Raw genomic sequence first — 21,223 nt, 5'->3', positions numbered from 1 at the left:
ACAAAAATATAATCCAATGGTATGAATCTTCTTTTAATATATAAATTTGCTGCCTATTGTTGAAATGAGACAAACATGACTAAATAACTTGAGAGTCAAATGATACAAGTGAGTGTGGGCATAAATTATTATGTTAGAGATGTAGAAATACATTTAAAGAGCTGAAATAAGTTTTAGAGAATAGCAGGATTATCTGCTTGGAGAAAGTAGAGTATGCTACATAGAAACTCTGAAGAAAAAAAATTGTCATATGAAAGGAGACAGTTTAAGGAATGGTAACTTCTTTTGCATTTATTGTTTTGAAATACACAGCACAAAACTGAAATGAGTGTTTTTTTAATTTTATGTAAGCCATGCTTAGCATTCTATATCACAATATGGTGCTGGAAAAGATAATGCCAGAAGGCTAGGTTTAGAGTGTCTTAAAGAAGAACTTAAATGCTAAAATGCAAATGTATAAGCAAAAAGAAAGAGCAACAAATTTAAAGCTATAAGCCCTGAGTTCAAAGCTTGCTTTTGTAATTACTAAGTGGGAAATTCTAGCACTCTAGCTTTCTTAGTAACAAAACAGAACTGTGAAGTGATGTCATTTTTGAGCTTAGAGCATGAGGCATGAGTATGATCCTGCTCTTATAAATTATGTCCATCACGTTTTCTGCTTCCTCTACTCTTTCCAGGCCCGTCCTTCTCACAAAATCAATTCCCTCGCCATTTCTTCTACAGAAAATAACAAGCCTCAAAGAGATGACATCTAAACAGAACAAAGCAAAATACAGTAAGGCAAGGCAAAGCCTTCCTACCAAAGCCAGAATGAAGGTATTTTTTTATCTGCAGTCATTAAGAAAATAATTGTACAATCAGAAGATGATATTGACTGACCTCTGCTTTGTTTTCGTTATTTACTAAATGACTTTATGACACTGCGTTAAATAGCCTATGCTTTAAGTCAACTTGTACAGTTTAGTAATAGTCTTTCCTCTTTTAATAAAAAATAAAATAAACCAAACTTTAGATACCAAAAGTTCGTAAAGTGAAGGCAAAAGATTGACAGGAAGTGATGTTACATTCAACTATCTCCAAACACCACACATTTCATCATAGTGATACATATGTGTTTTACAAGAAAGACTAGTTCAGATTTTATTTTTAAGTTAAAAATAAATATCCAAAGCTCACAAGAATTAGAAAAGGTTAAGACTGCAGAGAAACAATTAAATCAGGATTCATAAGGTTCTTCAGTCCTGGTAGATGTCCTAGGTAAAGACATGGAAGAAAACTACAGTTCTGAAGATAGAAGTTCACTTGAGGCAGGATGATGACAGAGACATTAGAGAATATGGGAAGGGAAAGAAGTTGCTTCTCCTGCAGTCTGATTGACAGGACAATGGAAGAGAAATTTTGGCACAGTTTTAATAATTGTTGCATAGGTACCTGGCATTGAGTTAATATTACTTTATGTATAGATATTTCATGTTAAAATAGAAATGAGAATGCATGTGGTATGAATGCATATAATCTTGGATAAAGACTTATCCTTCCACCAGACATCTTCTGAGAATCTCAACCAAAACCATTTACGGGAACGATATCTCATCTCCCTGTATCCTCTGTCCTAGGCTTTTTCTATCGTCTTTAATCCTGTCAGATGCCCAGAGAAAACACACAGTGATCTTACTAAGTCCATAGTAACCCTTTGAAGAAAAAATTTCTAACCTCAAGAAAATCCTACATCATTGTCAAAACAACCAGCTCTGATTCAGCCCTCCTTTTGAGATGTCCACATCCGCACCCCAGTTTTGTCTTTTCTTCCGAGAGCATCTTTGTTTCCATCCCCAGTGCATAAACCTACATTTAAATTTCATTATTAACCCAACGCTTCTCTATAAACTGGCTATTATCTGCAGTTCTATTCAGTATCTTAGCTGTGAATCCTGTGTTGACAGGAGTCAAGTTCCCTAAATCTGTAACGGAATGCCTCTTGTTTTGGAGACTAAAATTGCACAGTTGGGAAACTGCATTGCCACTAATGTGAGGAAATCTTGAGGAGGAGAGCTCAAAAAATGCAAATATGACAGTTTGACATGTCTTAGATAAAACAATTTTTAAAGTCATGGGAGTACAAAATAGAATTGTGAATGTTGGTTCAGAAAAGATTGAGATTAGTATATAAAAATAACTGGTGATTATGAAATGATGTTCTTTAGTGATCGTGGAAAGCCCACAAGTAGCAGCTATTCCTCAGGAAATTTACTAGGAATTGGGGGCAGGACGAATGCCTCAGGAAGTTTCTATTGTAGATGATTTCTTTGCAATTACTAAAGTAAAATCTTGAATATATTAGCATGCTTAGAAAGTCCATTGCAAGATTTGGAGACACGTTCACATTCAAAAGTATGGTGCATTTGCATCATTACAGTTTTCCCACCTGACAGGCTCTAATATAACCCCAAGAGCAGTGCCCACTTTCTTAGCCTTCCGTCATTGTCTGCATGATCTCATCAACATGCAAACCTGTAACTAGCAACGTCTTCACTCTCAGAGGGGAGAAAATGGTTGTCTGGCAACATCTCTTTTGCATCTTTAAATTTTCCATCTTCCTTACTTTCCTCTGCTTTTGACAAGAAGGTGTCATATAAAGTCTTTTTTGCAGGATTCCGTGAAAAGTAAGGATCCCACTAACTGGGATTTCACAGACGGTTGTAATTTTAAGAGACATTTAAATTTTTAATTTATATTTCAGCACAGACTACACTGCCAGCTTTTATATTTCTTTGGCAGCCTTTCTCTACTTCAAATTTTGCGATGAGCCATGGACATTTCAAATTAGAAAAACAGCTTTGACGACTTCAAAACCCAGCTGCTAGGGTCTTACCTTGGAGATCGGAGAGTGATGCTAACAGTGAGACCCGGTAAGACACCTCACATTTCTAAGATTTTCCTACAGATTGCTTCAGGGCTGACAAATATATTGGTTATGTGCATATAAGCATAACTGCTTTTCAACATCTGCTGTAAGTCATTTGGTTTAATAATGAGTTTCAGGTCATCCAGCCACTGAATCAAATGAACCACTAGAAAATTGCTGATGATAGACTTTTGCTGTTTATTCAGTTCAGTTCTATAAACGTATCTTTATGATCTTGACTGATTCTCCATATTGTACAATCAAAAATTTTCTCAGAGACAGAGAAGATTTACTTAATATTATAGCAAAATATAGACACTAATTGAGGAGTGAAGAACCAGGAAACAACTGATCTAAAAAACAAAATTTTCAGAAGAAAGTCTTTGATTACATGAGAGAATGAACGTCTAGGACAACACACAAAGGCATTAGAGCAGCAGACCTTCTCATAATCAGAAATGAAACACTTAGGCAAACTGTATAGGATAATTTTCAAAGTACAAATAATGGATCAAAAAACAAATAATGATACGATTAGAAATCTCTTGAGGCAACTTGTACACTCCAATTGAGAAACTGTTTAAAAGAAGGCTGTGCACAAGTGTCACTGGTGTGATTTATTAAAGAACATCTATTGTACCTGGCATCGGGGGAGAAAAAATATGGTAAAGCCTAAATATGGGAGAGAGGTATGAGAACCTTAAAGAGCAGTAAGTTTTGTAGATACGGGAAGGTTGCCTATGAGGGTGTGGCCACGAAACAGACTCTTTTTGTTCTACCAAAAAATCCATTATTTCTTAGTATGGAAAGTTTTTAACTTTCTGACATCCTGCTTTGTAGAGCTTATTGCTACTCTGGAAGAATTTGAAAACAATGTTTCCAGTTGTGATCAATGTTCACACCTAGAGAAAGACTATAATATGTGTTAATGAAGCAATATGTGCCTACATCTCCCTGTTCAGCTGTGTTTGCTACCTATTAAGGAACAGAGCTGTGGTATAGCTGCTGCTTTAAGCATTTTGCTTCCTATTTCTACATGTGCAGTTTGGACACTATTCCTTGCACAGATCTGGAAATATTTTCTCCCAATCTTTAGTGTCTGTTTTCTTCCAATTAGCAGGGTTTTTAAAATGAAATTCAATATAATATTATATTTGTTGTTTTTCATAGACCATGCTTTTATGATTTTTAATTTTTAATCAAAAATTTAAACTTCATCTGGGTAGAGAACACCAGGGAAACTTGTCATGGGATTTTAATATTTATGAGGCACATTACTAGGTCAATCCTGCAACCAGTCTGGCATCTCTAGATGCAGATGGTGATTCATTTCAAAGCCACCATTCAATTCTCTCTTGACACAACAAGGGTATAAGAATACTGAATGTTTTTAGGGAAGATAATAATGACAAAGGAAAAAAGAGTTATCTGGAGATATACCTATCTTAAACTTTTATAGATGTTTTATATCTCTATTAGCTTTTTGCTTATTATTTCAGGGTGATTCTCATACCACCCATTATAATGCATACAATTTATAGTTTTGAAACAAAGTCTTTGTGTCTCTTAGAAAAATCTATTCATTCTTCGATTGGTGCTTTCTGAATGAGCAGAATGCTATTGTTAAAAATGGCCGTGGGAGATATCCCAATGAAGCCCCCTTAAAGATCTTCCAATTTGAGCATATATTTGAGGATTTCTGTGCTTCAGGTCTATTATTCCAATCCATTTGCATGAAACAATTACTAGCAATTTGCCAAACACAGTACATTTTTGCATGCTTTTGAACAGTCCCTTTTACAGTTGGGCTTGGGTCATTCAGTAATGCTAGATAGAAATCATATAACAACCAGTCATTATTATCAATCTCCAAAGGGCACTAAAAATTGTTCCCTAGGGTAGCATTTTAGCATCATGTTTGCTCTTTCTCCACGATAGTAGATATTTACCATTTTCCTCTCTGTCTCAAATGTCACTGCATCCATGCATTCTTTTCATGCACATATTTTATTTACTTGGCTTTGCTTGATCAGAAAATAATAAATATGGAATCATTTGTCTTTACATTACACAGCCTCTCAATCTTTAATGCATATGTATCTCTTTCTGATACCTCTGAATAATTTTGATCCAGTTTCATTTCTGTTGCCATAATAAAATGCCATGGGTGGTACCTAATGGGAAAAGGGAAGTTAAATCTTTGAGGTTATAGTTCATAGATGCTGGGAAGTCAGCATGACAAGAACTTGAAACAGCTAGTTAAGTAACATCCACAGTCTAAAGCAGAAAGAAAAGCACGAATGCATGGTGGTCATTCCGCTAATTTTTGCTACGTTTATAATGTATAAGTCCTAAAGGTAAGGAATGGTACCGCTCACTTTCAATCTGGGCTTTTCTCACATCCTGAATGGCAGTCAAGTCAACCATTCACAGACCAATGTAGTCTAGACCATCCCTCCATGAGATGATGCCCAGTTATGTCAAGATAGCTAATGAATCTTGTAATGTTAAGTAGTCTCTCTCTCTGCAGTTGGATGTAATTTGTAATCTCTCTCTGCTTTTGGATGATATTCATTGTAAGCTGATATTCTTTTAATATCCTCTCACATACCACTGATCTGTTCTGTATAATTCCTTAAATCTTAGCATTTATAAAAATAAAAATGCCTTGATTTTCTAGTGACAATGTAATTGCCTCATTACTCTGTTGCATTGAGCTACTTGATGTCTCAAATATGTGAGCTATCTGAAGTGTCTTTCCACTCTTCTGCATGTTTAAAAGTATTTTCAACTGTCTTTCCAATGAAAAAACCTCATCAACAACACTCATGGTGTTAAAGAGAGAGATCCTCTGTCCTGAATATGTCCCTTCACACCCATTGCACAGACATACTTCTCTTTCCTATCTTAGAAGTTGTATTATTCCAATGGCTGCTCACAAATCATGATCAGAGAGCTACATGTAGTTTAGTAGTCATCAATAAAGGTGGTGGATATCTTGCATTTTGCCACAGGTCTCCATATATATAAACTATGTGGTACCAACTATTTATAATGTGGGAACTCAAGTGTGTGTTTGTGTGTGTGTGTGTGTGTGTGTGTGTGTGAAGAACAAAGGTTAATGTCAGACATATTCCTCTATTTTCTCCTTATTTCTTATTATAAAATAATTTATGCAATATGTTTTGATCGTGTTATTTCTTTCCCTCAATTCCTCCTAGATCTTCCACACTTCCCCACCCATCCAACTTTGTGTTCTTTCTCTACCTTTACAAAACAAATAAAAACAAAACACGGATAGCCAACATACAAAGAAATGTAAATAAAAATAAACAAGCAAAAGACAAGTAAGTCAATGAGTACCAAATAAGTTTACAAAAGTACCACGAGTTCAATTTGTGTTGCAACTAGCCCTAAATATGGGACCTGCCTTGAAATACCTCTCTACTTGACCTTTTGAACCAGGGTCACTCACTGAACTTGAGTTGACTGTTTCTGTCATTCTGGTCAGCCAGTGAGTGTTGATATCCTCCTCCTTCTGTTCCCCAGCCCTAAGGTTACAAGCACACTTTATATCTGAATCTTTATTATACAGGTCCTAATACTCGCATACAAGTACTTTATCTATAGTGGTTATCTCAGCAACCCTTCTAACATCCTTCATAGATTAGATTAATCCCCAATACATTTAAATTTGATTATGTTTATTATAATCTTTTTTATTTTCTTGTTTCTGAGACAATTGAAATGTGCAGTGCCAAATTAAGACCTTAGATTTTCTCCTTGTTCTTTTGAATTTTATGTTACTAAAGATTAAAATTTTGTTAGTTACATAGATTATCAGTTTTAAGAATAAGTTGTAATCAGTTTTAGTTGTTAGTAAATTTAATTATAGATTAAATTAGACAATATTGTCTAATTTGTTATTTTATTTCTAGAAATATAATCAAGTTTTCTCAAAATATTTGCTGGCTATTATCACAAAGAACACCCCACTGAAAATTAACCATTGTGTACGGGTGGTCTGATTTGCATATTACAGAGGAGGAAGTGAAAAAGACTGAAAGAATCATTCAGATTCATACAACTTTTTAAAGTATTTGAATGCAAATGGATTTCTAAAAGTTTTCATTTGAAGACAAAAATTAATCATGTCAACTCCAAGACAGTCTTGTAATTTTGATGTATTATTTAACTAGTCATTTTAAAACACTGAAATATAATTAACAGTAATATATCTATAGATTTTAGCTTACATAGTTTGAGTTCACAAAATCCACAGTTCAATAAATAGAATGAAAGAATTAAGAAGATAGATAAAAAATAATTTAAAATATTACCTAAAATCTGATCCAATTCTCTTTCCGTTTTCTGGTTCTCCAGGATCTGGACATAAGTTGGAAGCTGTTTTAATACCTCCCTCATTTACTGTAATAGGAGAAAACAAACAAACAAAAATAGACAATGTGTACGGTTAGAAACTCGGTGATTAATAATATTGAAATCTACAGAAATATACTTTTGAATATTTCTCTGAGTACCTAAAGTTAAAATGTCATTTCAGAAAGAAGTGACACAGATATTTTTTTCTATTTAATGATATATCAGAAAATAGTTTTTATGGCTGTCTTCAAAGATATATACTATTCTGTATATTAACACATAAACAACAATTACTTTAATTTTAATAAAATGCACATTTTAAAACACCTCAGGTATCATTGCTGTTGTTTCTATAAATTATCATCAGTAGAGTGATTAGCTCCTTTGACTATGTCACCTGAGTCTCCATTACTTTTAAACTTGTAATTAAAAGCAGTCTATCTATCTATCTATCTATCTATTTATCAACATTTGTTATTAACACTTTTGCATAACAAAGAATTTTGGTTTGGCAACAGCAGTGTAACAAAATAATGCTGTAAATTATTGTGATTTATTGTAGGTTGATAAGGTTGGACAACAAAATGATGGGTTTAAGTTCATGCTATTTCTTTAACGTTTGAACTTAACTCTTTTGCATATTTTCACAGTTTTTTAAAGATAATTCCAGTCAATGGTTAGTTAATATTTTTCATTGAAGCAATTGTGATCACATTGAATAATTAAAATTTATTATATGAAACTTTATTTATGCCTGTTTGGGTACATATCTACATATGGATGTACAAATATATTCATAATGAAACAGGATCTAATTATACGATGCAGACTGGCCTTACAATTACAGTACATCATACTGGCCTTAAAGTCATGCTTATCAATTCTAGAATATCTGAATGAAGTTGTTTTATAATATCAACTTGCAAGTTCACCTGTCTCCTTTTAAGAAAAGAACGGGGCTCCAAAGAGAAAAAGAAAGGAGCCTACAGTGGCTCTTGTTTTACATTGTAGAGAGGGATCACCTGAGGATCGTTTATGGAGAGTAATGGTGTCCAGTTCTACCCTACCTGGGCACTGCTTCCTGGACAACATCATTTGTCAACATGTTTTGACTGCTTTAAAAAACTGCTGAAGTAATTCTAATGTAAAATCAAAACTGACAGTTGCTGGAATTCGGCTTAATTTTGATAGTCCAAATTCATCACTGCTTTTAAACTGATGCACCAGCCAGGCAGAGAGCTCACAGGTGATTTCTCATAGTTGCGTCTACTGTAAAGACATCATTTTCTCATATAGACACAAAATGGTAGAGCGTCTCAGATCATTCGTAAACTACTTTCATAAATATCATGAACAAATTAGTTCTTGCCAACTCTATTACCTGCTCATAGATTCATTTCATGTGGCATTTTTTATGTCCTTATTTTCTCAAACTGCTGTTTAATGTCTTCTTGAACATTTCTGAGTGTTTTCTGGGCTGTAGTCTTGGGTAACTGATTCAACTATAGTGGGTTACTTCTAAGTTGTTGACCCTGAGGTAGTCACTGTGTATTTTTTTACTGTTTGAAACATTACCGCAATTCGTATCGATTCTGTATATAAATCTTTCATCTATATAAAGATTCTTAAAGATACTTCAACAAGTCAGTCTCCAAACTTTCTGTTGGCATTTATTGCTACTCAGAAGCAAGCTAATTATCCTTATACTTCTGTGATAATAATACGGTCCAATGTGAGTGTAAAATGATTGGTAAATTTTCTAAAATATATTTTACTATTTTTAATATCTTCAAGGGCTTTAGATAACATACTAAGTCAAACTTATTTCTCACTAGTCATCAATATGTATGTGTTACCGAATACAGATCCTTTCTTTCAGAATATAATACCTTCACAGATGGGTAGAGTTTTCTTAATGTCTCCACACATTGTTTTTTCTTTATAGGTATCAAAACTTTAAAGAAGATTTTAATAAAAAATTCTCGCTCCGTTTATTTCAAAAGATATTCACATATTCTTACCTTGCTGCCCTAAGCCTACTTCTTACATGACTGAAAATATTTTTATTTAGATACTACTTTAAATAATTAAAAAAATGTCAGATATTAAATTGGGGATTTCACTTTTCTTTTATAATCAGTACTTAAGCTTGTAACCTTTATAAAATCGTAAAACTTTAGTTATTTGAACATATTAGTAAAAGCCAAGTCAATTTTTCGATACATAGGCTCTGTTAGTTTCAATATCAACACATCCTCATACACTCTTTTCAATAAGCGAGAAATTTCATTGTAATGTCTGTTTTGACTCTTGGAAGGCTTTTCTCTAGAATGATATTAACCTGTCACTTCTAAAACTATGTATAAGTTATACAGGGTAGCATGATCTAAGTTTAACCAGACTATAGTGTAATACATAGCATGTTATAATATACAACTTGCTTGTTAGGTCATAGTTAGAAGATAAAGAAAATTTCCCTTTTCAACTTACCCACTAATATTATCTCAAATGCAAAACTGTAGCATTTTATATAAATATAAATAATATTTATTTACATTGTACAATGTCAGGAATCATTTTAGACACTTTGTATATGAATTTGATCCTCCAAATAACTTTTCACCTAACTACCATTATTATAAAAATAACCTTCTGCAGGCGAGCGGCCTGATGATGGATAGTTTAAGAAATGTATTCGGTGATATGTTGTTAATTAGTATTATTGTCTACAAAACTTATAATGACATACCTATTATGTATATTACTTAAAATTCAAACTATCCCACATTGTATCTTAAAAAGAAGATATAGTATACTAAGTTCAAAGTTTTAAATGACATTTTTGCATATATATCTTTATAAGCTATTTCATTATTGCAAATATATAGAAATTTTAGTATTTCCCAGACTTAAATAGCAGTAAGATCTTCAAATGAAATGATTATTCATTCAATCAACTGCTTTCAGTGCCTAATGCCTTTGAAGAAATTGGCCAACTAAATTTTCTTCATCACATGTAGTCTCCATAGTAACTTGCAGCATGGTATGGACATAAGCATTTTTAAAGTAGGATGTTGACTTTTGAGAGTGCATCCTTGATGGGAAAACCTTGTAACATAGAACTTTAAGTATACTTTCATCATTAACACTGTTAATTGAGAATTGTTTTAGCACAAACAGCGGAACAATGATCTTAAAAGTTTATTATTTTCATAATGAAAAAGTATTTATTATGTATGAGTTAAAATGTACTTTTAAAACCCATACATTTTAGTTACTTTATATACACTCTACCTTAAAATGTCTTCTAAACCTCTAAATAGATTTTTTATTGTTAATGGGAGTTTCTTGTCTAAAAATAAAAATAGGTAGATTCTGATTTAAATGAACCTCTATATGATCTCTTCCTTTTGATTACCTTACTATTTCTATTCTTTATGATTTTTGTTTAGTTTCTATTTTAATTTTAAAAATAAACTGCTTTGGATTTTTTTCTGATATTAAACACCAAACTATCAACAATGTTGTGTTATTTTTGAATGGGAGCACTTAATAGCCTTTAAACAATTGCTTCTTGTTTCATTTAGTTTCTTGTGTAAATGATGGGTCCTTGAGGATTGTGACTGAATTTTAACCATCCGTTTATTGTATTATTTTAGCAGAACACAGCAGGGCTGCTGTGGAGTAAAAGATTCATGAATGACTGGGAACAGAATTTGATATGGGAAATAAAAGCATGATCATATGGAAGTCTCAATTTCTTTATAACTCTGTTACTTGCCAGAGGATCCTACTGAACAAGTCAACAAATTACCAAGTGGAGCAATATGAAAATACAAAAATTGGTTTATTAACATTTTTTATAATACAGTAGCCAATATTTCACTTTTCTTAGAAAACCAATGAATTTGGAGCTTAGATAGCCAACCTTTTCCTTTGAAGAAAGAAATTGGATGGGACAATTAAAGGAGAATAATTTTTGACTTAGTTTTCAAGATGGAATGTGCCAGACTGAACACTGGAACTTAATGAACACCAAGTTGGGTTATATCAGTTAAAGATGCTGGGATGCCAGGTATTTGGTAATTGTGTGTTTTATGCCAGATATGCTGATATTCAGTACTGCCCAAACAACTGATTCTTTTCAACTTCAAAAGTTAGACATTTATGTTTTATATTTAGTCAAAGGATGGATAGTCAATAATAATACAGGATGTTTAATATTATTTTGCATTGGAGTGGATAAAGTACAACAAGTGCTAAATTTAAATACTGTCTTAAAATAGGCATTAATGTTTAAAATCAAATTGATATGCTTTGTGAAAGTCATCAATGAGATAATAGAGTTTTCAAACACATTTTTCAATATTGGAAAAATAAGTTGAAGTAAAATAAAATTTAAGTAATAGTGCATTGCTGTTTCGCATTCATAAAACTTTTTCCACCTATAACTTGTTTTAACCTATGTAGGGATTATTCATATTAAAAAACATAGTATTTTATGCACACTGTTTGAATTAGAAGCTTGTCTTAAATTTATGTTGCAATTTATTTACAATTTATGCTTGTTTTAATCTTTGGCTCAATTATATTAAAATTAAATACTAACATATTTTCAGGTAAAAGAAACATTGAAAAATTCAAATATGTTTGTATATATGGATTTCTAAAATGATAAAATATTTATTACATTAATGTGTTATACCATCAAAAATAACCAATTCCATATACCAGATAATAACCTGACATTTACTATAAATAAACTGAATTGTTCAGGCCAATTGGAAACTTAGAACATGGGAAATATGGAGTGACATTTGTACAGACAAAATGAGAAAAAAGCGACTGAGTATGAGGCTTGTTATTCTCCTTAAAATTCCAAATAAAACACACAGAGAACCAAAGTTTTAGAGAAAAACTATAGTATATCTCATATATATTTATGAAAGCATGCATTTCTCTTGTCATATAGCTGTGATCAAGTCAGATATCTGGAATTATCAAACCTAGTATTTTTTTGCAAATCATAATACATCTGCATTTTTTAAGTTATAGGAATATGAATTTTCTTTTGAACTATAACAAACAGTTTATATATAAAATTTATTTTAGCATTATGTACTTGAACATTGGTTAACAATTTGGAACAATTTGTTTTTAACCCAAAATGCATAAAAATTCATAATTGTAAGCTGATTATTTTGAAAGCATCTATAGTATATCTATAGTAGCTATAGTAAAGCTTCCAAAGTCAGCAGATGTCAATTTTGTATTCTCAAATATAGCTAGTAAAATGTCGAAATTACTTTCAAGTTCGTCTAATAATCTAAATTAATGTCATAAAAATGCACAACAGTATCCTAAAAGTTGGAACAATAATTTAACTGGTAATTTATTATTTATAATCACCACTAAAAATATAAACAAACTATTTATGAAAAACAGTAATGAGTTTTGCTAAAGAATTAGTTACAAAGCTGTTTAGCTATTTTTTTTGGATTTGAACTAAATTTAATTAAAGTGTGTTTTGTTCAAGAATAAGTAACAACATATGCATATATGCAAACACTACTGGCAACTTTCCATAAATTTTTAGAATTAAGATATAGGTATTATATACAGTTTTCCTTCAAAGACTATATGTATAACAACAATGTAGAAAATTTTTATCAATTGCTGTTCCATGTTGTAGCAAGAATGTACAACTCTTTTGAAAACTTTTCCTTTTATGTTTACAATAGCAAAGATTTTTTATTGGTGACTTATTTCAAATAGATAGAGGGCATCAGACAACAAGACCTAGCTGTGTGGGGAAAAATATTTATTTTAGGCCACCTAATGATATTTTCAAATTAGTAAATAATTATAAATATATTTCTTTAGAAAACATTGTGGGGGTTTATTTGAATAAGTAATCTAAAAATAATAATAATTTTTAAAGGGAAATTCATGTTTGAATTGTTCCTTAAGCTATGTCTGTATTAATTGAGACATATCCAAATAAGCATTGCTAAAAAAAGAAACCCCAAAAACATAAGTAATTAATTACATATGTCTTCATATGACAAAAATAAAAGTTATTATGACCACACAAAATCACAGTATATTTTCACATATTAATTAGTTTAAGTGGAAAAATATGAGTTTTATAAATTACAACTAAACTTGTACATATTTAAATACAAGAAAATATTGGATAACCATCATGCATGTTATACAAGCATTAATGCAGTTATTTGGTCAATGCACAGACACTTAGATATGCACACACAGACGCCACAGACGCCACAGACACCACAGACTTCACTCTCCCACTAGAGAAGGTAACAAAAAGGAGGTGCACTCACAGAGAGAAAACTTGTTGCTGTTGTCTTTCCCTGGAAACAACTTAAATCCTCTAGATTTAAAATCTATGGCCTTTTTCACTAGTTAAGAAAACAAACAAAAACATGTATCAGGAAATACAGTTTTGAAAATGAAATTCAAGTTAACAAATTTGGTTAGCATGGAATAATGTAAGTTAAAAAAAACTAATCTCTTACGCTTGATTGATGGCACTCGGAGGAAATTGAGAAATAAAAATGGTACTAATAACATTAAACATTGTAACATTCCAAATACTCTATAGGGAGTAAACTGATACAAATGTATCTATTTCTTTAGAATGATTAAAATTTTAGAATAATTGCATAACCTTGATTGCCCACTGTTAACTGCTTGACTTCATTAAGTTTTGCTAGATAAATTATACTTGTAAGCAATGGTATTGGGGTTATCAGAAGAACGGAAATTGTATCATGATCTTTATTATTTTTTAATTGAATTACCAAGAATTTTGAATTATTATGAAAGTAATAATATTGGAATAATTATATTTAATATATCTGGCAATAATTTTCACAAATTATTATTGTTCTTTATACTACGATTGAAACCAGATCAAATAGATCCAGTGTATGAGAATAAATTGCAGGTGTTGCATATATTATTGCTATTTGGTACCTTAAAGCCATTCTATTAAATCTGATAATAAGGGGTGGAATTTTTTCTTCAGAGTGCTACTAGATTATTCATCTTAAAATAGATATAACCACGTATGAATACAAAAATACATAAACTAAATTAATAGTCTAACAGAAGTGTTTTAAGACCTAGAAATGTCATAAAATATTTTAAAGTTAATTTCCATAAAGAGAAATTTTCATCTCTTAATTTAAGAATTGTTACATGTATTTTGGGGTTTGCATATGGGTGCATGTTTGCAGATGCCTATTTGTGTATGCACACATGATATACCATGGGTATGACTGTCAGCAACAAAATCCAGTACTTGCTTTTTTTTATTTTTCCATTTCCAAGCTAAAAACTTTGGCCATGTCGTTAGGAACTCTACTCACTAGCCATACACAATCCAAAAGTTTCTTTTAAACATTACATCATATATTACACTTGCTATGGATTTTTATAGACTGATTGCTGATATCCAGAAATCTACTAATTTAGACATAGTCTTGTTTTGTATCTCAGGTTTACTTTGAATTTCCTTCTTCTACATCTACTTCTCATGTATTGAAGATATAATCTTGAGCAACCCTGTCAGGCCTTTATTAAAATACTTTGGCTCCAAGACAAACAATTATTCATGCAAATGTAACCTGACTAGTCGAACATTTAAGGTGACTTAACCTAATAATATATTTGAACACACAATATGAATAAGAAGTTCTAAGGATAATTTAATTTCTTTAATTATAGTGTAGAAGTCTTCCTTCATTTTATCAAGTTAAAAATTGGAAGACAATAACCTTAAATGTTATGCTTTTCATTTATTTTTCAATCACTTTTGAAAATTCCAAAATGTTTTAAATTGAAGTTTTGGGCATTGATTCATATTTTTTTGTTTTTTTAAAATTAAAGAATAACTTCCACCTTTTGGATACTCAGTTATAGGAAGGTAGAGAAAATATCAGACCATTTAAATAGAAGCTATAGTTTTAGCACTGCATAATGAAATATTGATACATAACAAGGCAGTGGATGTGTGGTCAAACATGACTTAAGTGATATGAATATATATACATATATACTGTTTTTTATATATAGTGATATATATATATATATATATATATATATATATATATATAATCTGTTATGCGGTGTGGATGAAGATGTCTCCTTCACATAATTTTCCTCTTAAGTAAGAAGTTAGGCACAGAAAACATCTCAGTGTTGCTATGGTTCCAACTCTTCAACAGTGACTCTCATTTATAGAAAAAAGATAAGTGATTGATACATCTCAAGTGGGGTTTCTGTTTGGTCTACTTTGTCTTCTCTACATACCCCATGGTGATATAAAAAAAAATGATTAACTCTACCTACATATTTAGCTCCTCTCAGCCAATTATCCCAATTGGGAAACTTTCTGCTGTCCGAAATATTTAACAAATTCTGGACTTCCTCCTTCCAAGCACGAATTACAAATAGAACTCATTTCTCTGTATCATATAATTTGACCTTTAAGCATTACAAATAAACTTGGATATTACATTCATCAAATTTAAATTATAAAAGTTTTCCTAAGTAAAACAAAATATATTCAAAGGAACAAAATTGTAGAATATTCTGTAGGTTAATTAATTAAACCCTTATTCCTTTTTAATTGTATTTTTAGTCAGGAGAAATATGTATATATGTGTGTATGAATAAGAAAAGTATATACATGTGAAAGTCTTTAATTCACTTTCTTATTAATACCCTCAAATGTAGAAGGATAGACACAGTAACAGGCCAGTTACTAGTTATAAATAAAATATGTTATCTTTTTTTTTTTTTTTTTTTTTGATTTTTGAAACAGGGTTTCTCTGTAGTTTGTGGTTCCTGTCCTAGAACTAGCTCTTGTAGACCAGGCTGGTCTCGAACTCATGGAGATCCGCCGGCCTCTCCTCCCGAGTGCTAGGATTAAAGTTGTGCACCACCACTGCCAGACCTAAAATATATAATCTTATTATAAGTTGTGTTAATCAGTTGAAGACTTTTAATAGAGATGTTTTATATTGAAATCTTGTGTGTGTTTGTGTGTGTGTGTGTGTGTCTGTGTGTGTGTGTGTCTGTGTGCCTGTGTCTGTGTATAAATTCAAATAGTACAATAGTTCTGTGAGCTAAAATTTTCTTTTGTGTTTTGGTGAAACACCAATTTGGTTCTTTTATATTTAGTACAGCATTACTGTATTTTATATTATATTGTATTTTTCTGTCTAATCTCCCATTAAAATTAGTGCTCTGTTATTCTAAAAAATACATTTAAACTGTAAATTATTTTAAAAATCATAAAAAAATTGATTACTGAATATTATTTAATATTACTATAATTTTGTGATAATGAATTGAAAAGTTTTATTATAGATGTTTAAAATGAATGTCTATTATATAAATTACACTTGTGTCCACATATATAAAAACTTCTTTGGAAGTATTTTGAAGCTATTAGTAAGGGTTTTCTCTCTGTGTGTATGTGTGTGCACGCATGTGTGTGTGTGTGTGTGTGTGTGTGTGTGTGTGTGTGTGTGTGAAATCAGTTTATATGGCTTTTTTTTCTATGTTAGATCATCGTTGTCAGTCAAAACAGAGGGCTTTAAATAGGACAGGAAGAAAGGGCTGTAGTGCAGGCAATTGGCAGTGATCTTTATTTTAAAAATGACCATTCTATGTAGATATGATAGAAGAAATAAATCATCAACTGAGAATTTGGAAAATATAGTGTTTCAGCGATATTTCTATTGCAGAACTTACACAATATAAAGTTAAAAGAAATCTAGCTTCAAGTACTTGGTTGAAGTACCTGGGCTGTGTACTACACAACCACACAGTGGCACATCTAATATGTGAATTGCAATTGTTGGCCTCTACACTTAGGAAAACATTGGAACTTGCATTATAAAATTTGGAAATGAGAAAATAAAGTATAGTATTGTTGAGATAAATATTTTTGCTGAATATTATTAACTTGTATTTTACAAGATCACAGAAGTAAATGTCAAATTATTACAATTTTAATAATATTATAATGTACTATAATAAGAAAATTATTTATTCCATATCTTTAGTGTTATAGCATTTTTATTACAAGTGTTTGATTAGTCATAGCTAACATAGTATGAATCTGATTCAGGAATAAGTCATCAGTTAATAACTCTTTTTTTTAAAAAAATCTATTATGTATAAGTAAACTATATTTTACGCATCGTTTGTTTCATTTGTACTTTAACATGTAATTTTACATGTATTATAGAGATTTTCTCATTTTTCTACTTTTAGATATGGTATTTAGTTATGTAATTGGAGCTTTTCCTTTTAATTAATTATGAGCTTACCTTTCTCTTTGTAGTCAACAAATGTAGTCTATTGACAAGAAGATCACTTAGTTTTTTAAAATCAATTGAAATATTCATAACTTCAACTGATTGATTTCACCACATGGAATATCTTAAAAGTGCCAGTGGATTAAATAACATGGTTATTAAATAAAGTCATAAATTAGGATGGAAAGGTGTTGGAAGGAGAATAGAGGCAGAATGAAGGAGGGGCCCTTACAAGTTTGGGTACGATCAAAACAATTTGTATGCATGTAATTTTCAATTTAAAAAACTTGCACAATGTAAAGTGTGTAAATCTAAATACAAACAACAGCTGTTGACATCTCACATATTTTGTTGAATAACAAACATGTAATCTGCCAACTGCCTACAAAAATACTTTAAGGTTATTGTCTTTATAATACACAAAATTGCATTTTGCTTTGTAGATTAAACAATTCCTTTAAAAAAATCAAAGAAATTAGTCTCTGATGAAGTTTTGTTATATGTTAAAAGGTAGTGGTTTATTAATGTTTTTGATACTTCTCTCACTGTTCTGGGAACCAGAAACCTGCACTCAAATCCCATAAACATACAGTTCATTGCTTAATGTTTCTATGTAGTCCTAGGAGATTGATTTGTCTTCTAGTATTAGCTGTTTGGAAACAGAATTCAGACCAAAGTAAAGTGGCAAATTTAATGTAATCAGAAATCTCAGTTCTGTCCTAGAGGTTAAAATTTCTCTGTGAGATTTAAAATATTCAACTTCAATAAAAGAACAGGTTTTGTTACTATGTAGTGGCTCCCTGCTTTCAGTCTTTAAATATTAAAGTTTAACTTGCTTTTCGAGAATTATTATTGGTTTATTCAGGCAAAATTTGGGAACATATTCATTACAGGATTTCTAACTGATTACTTCTTCAATATACTCCTTTGAAAAAGAGCTGAAAACCTGGCGGGTGGTGGCACACACCTTTAATCCCAGTACTCAGGAGACAGAGGCAGGCGAATGTCTGTGAGTTTGAGACCTCCCTGGTTTACACAGTGAGTTCTAGGATGGGCTTCAAAACTACACAGAGAAAACTTGTCTTGAAAAACCAAAAATAAAGGAAGTAAAGAAGAAAGGAAGAAAGGAAGGAAGGGAGGAAGGAAGGAAAGATGGAAGGAAGGAGGAGAGAGAGAAAGAGACAGACAAAAAGAGAAAGAAGAAAGAAAGAAAAAGAAAGAAAAAGAAAGAAAGAAAGAAAGAAAAAGGAAGGAAGAAAGAAAGAAAGAAAGAAAGAAAGAGTTGAACTGATGTTCACAACATCTCAGTTTCTATCACCATTTACATGTTAGTATGGTTTAATACTAAAAATTTCTTGGTATAACATTTTTTCTTTGTCTATCTTTTAAGTGCTAAGAAATAAGCACCAATTAAATAGTTTCCGGTATATATATAGGGAAAACCTAGTAGAAAAGTCAGGGATATCCTAAAGATGCATGCTTGAATCATGCCAAAGCACTGCATTTTGAAATGTGTAAAAATAGAGAGAAACTTTGTATATAGAAAAGTAGTGATGGGCACCATTTAATGTGAACTGTGTACTGAAGCTAAGTATGTTGAAGTACAGAGATCATAGCTTGATTTTACGTGATAGAGACACGCAAATCCTTAATGTAATCTGTTGGAAACTGCTAAAGTTGTTGGCTATGACTCAAGCATTCCAATGTGTTTCTCAGATTGCTAAATCCTGTTTATGCTGACCTGCAACCTTAAAACCCATACGAGTAATGTTAGCTTCTAGGATTGTTATTTGCAAATTTTTTTAAAGTTTTGCAATCTCAGGTAAATACTATTTGTGATAGTTCCCAGTGTCTCAATGATTTTGGATTATGCCTTTTATACTAAAATGACATGATATTTAATTTATTACCTATTTTCTTTGTGATTTATAGTGCAAATTTCAGTTTTATACCAAGTCAGATACCTCCCCAGACCTTTGACAAAAAGAGTAAGTTCTGTAGGAATGTGTGGAAATGTCCTCTGCATATAATCAAAATAAATTATACAAACATATGAAACAGCCCCTTAACATGACGCCAGCTACCCTCATGACAAGTCTTTAAGAACTCAAAGCTAAACACCCCATTATAAAATGGGATTGGAACTTTTTACCCAGTTTTGAATAACTAATCAGTAGAAGGTTTTCTTTTTCAGAACTGAAAGCATGTTCAACTTTACAAAGAATTTTCTTATTTTACTAAATATAGAAAAAACAAATCTGGTTAAATTTGCAGGTCTTGTAGGAAGAACTAAATGTGTTACTTTTTGTTCAAAAGACAGGATAGAGTTTAAATAAATGGCTAAAATTTACATGACTAATTATGGGAAAATACTCTAAAATTTATCTGTGACCTTCCTTTCTTCCTAAAAATGGAGCCAATTCAGGAATCCCTAACACTTTCCCAGATAACAGCAGATGCATTCTCAGTGCTTGGCGTAGCAGGTCTTACAACTACGGTGCGCTGTAAAATGTCAGCACTACATGTAAAAGATGGGATTTTATGTTCTCTCTAGGGATTCTTCTAGTCGGTATAAGAAAGTCACCATATGTGAAATTACCATTGCTAGAGCATACCCATACTTGCCACACTCTAGAAATGCTTTAACCTTTTAATTTAATTAAGTTTTCAACCCCTACTTTCCAACAGCTTCATATTCAGGAACTTTTAACTGTGTTTTATAATTTAACATTATGATTTTATTTAATGCATTTTAAGCTTTCTTGGTTGGTACATTCTCTTGAACACAAATGGTTCAGTGACTATTTATTTTGCTTATAGTTTCAGTTCTGTTAATAAATTTCACTGGAATATTTGAAGGATATTTAACATGAAATTGGTAGCCTTAGTATGTTCTTAATCAAGGTAAGCTAATATTCCGTTACCTATTTTTTCCATACTGTACATTGCAAAGATACATATATTCACTAGAGTGTCTAAAAAGAAGAAAAAGCAACAATTGTTTGAAAGCTAGTGACTACAGTGAATGCTCTCTTCAAACTACACACAGAGGAGTGTATTCCACCACTGCAATTTTCAACAATGTAGTGAAGAATTGTAAATTTAAGGAGGAGCAGGAAAGGAGACTACGTTAAGGTGAACCATTATTGTTAATCCTTGAGATTTCGCTTCTCATGTTACCTACATACATTACATTGGAAGACTTTGCAACACAAAGCTGCATTCTGTTGAAGGCAAATAAAGATGTGCTTGCATGGTTTCCTTTACCACAAAGCTATGCAGCTGTTTGTGTATTTGGGCATCAAGCAACAATTTAATTACATATACATTCTATTTCCGGTCCTGTCCTTCCTGGGTCTCTGTTACTTTTCTCCTTTTTCTCTGCCAAGGTTAATCTGAACTGGCTCTATCTTTGCTATGCAGTTGTATCACTCTTCAATCTGTAAAACAGATCCCCAAGTTATCCTACAAATATGTGAAGATGTAAATAAACAGTTGAACAAGACTCCCAGGTGAATATTATAAATATCTACTGTTTAAATATGAACTTGATCAACAGATTCACTCAAAATCTGAA

At 31.6% G+C, this 21,223-nt stretch overlaps 1 protein-coding gene across 2 annotated transcripts in view; it reads right to left on the bottom strand.

Moving 5' to 3' along the window:
* Positions 1-21,223, bottom strand: part of Csmd3 (CUB and Sushi multiple domains 3) — a 976,611-nt gene that overhangs the window by 593,535 nt on the left and 361,853 nt on the right. Inside the window, exons 8-9 of one of the 2 annotated variants that reach the window (XM_041637611.1) lie at positions 13,636-13,713; positions 7,246-7,333 (exon numbers count right to left, since the gene is read on the bottom strand). In XM_041637611.1, coding sequence (XP_041493545.1) covers positions 7,246-7,333; positions 13,636-13,713 — 166 coding nt within the window. The remainder of the gene's footprint in view (positions 1-7,245; positions 7,334-13,635; positions 13,714-21,223) is intronic. The other variant, XM_041637612.1, reaches the window with a different exon arrangement.

This window comes from Microtus oregoni, unplaced genomic scaffold (genome assembly GCF_018167655.1).
Source record: "Microtus oregoni isolate MIOR12 unplaced genomic scaffold, Mior012 000053F_ref0000044, whole genome shotgun sequence".
Lineage (NCBI taxonomy): Eukaryota > Metazoa > Chordata > Mammalia > Rodentia > Cricetidae > Microtus > Microtus oregoni.
Note: the sequence above shows the minus strand (reverse complement) of the source record. Positions and strands in the feature narration are given on the sequence as shown.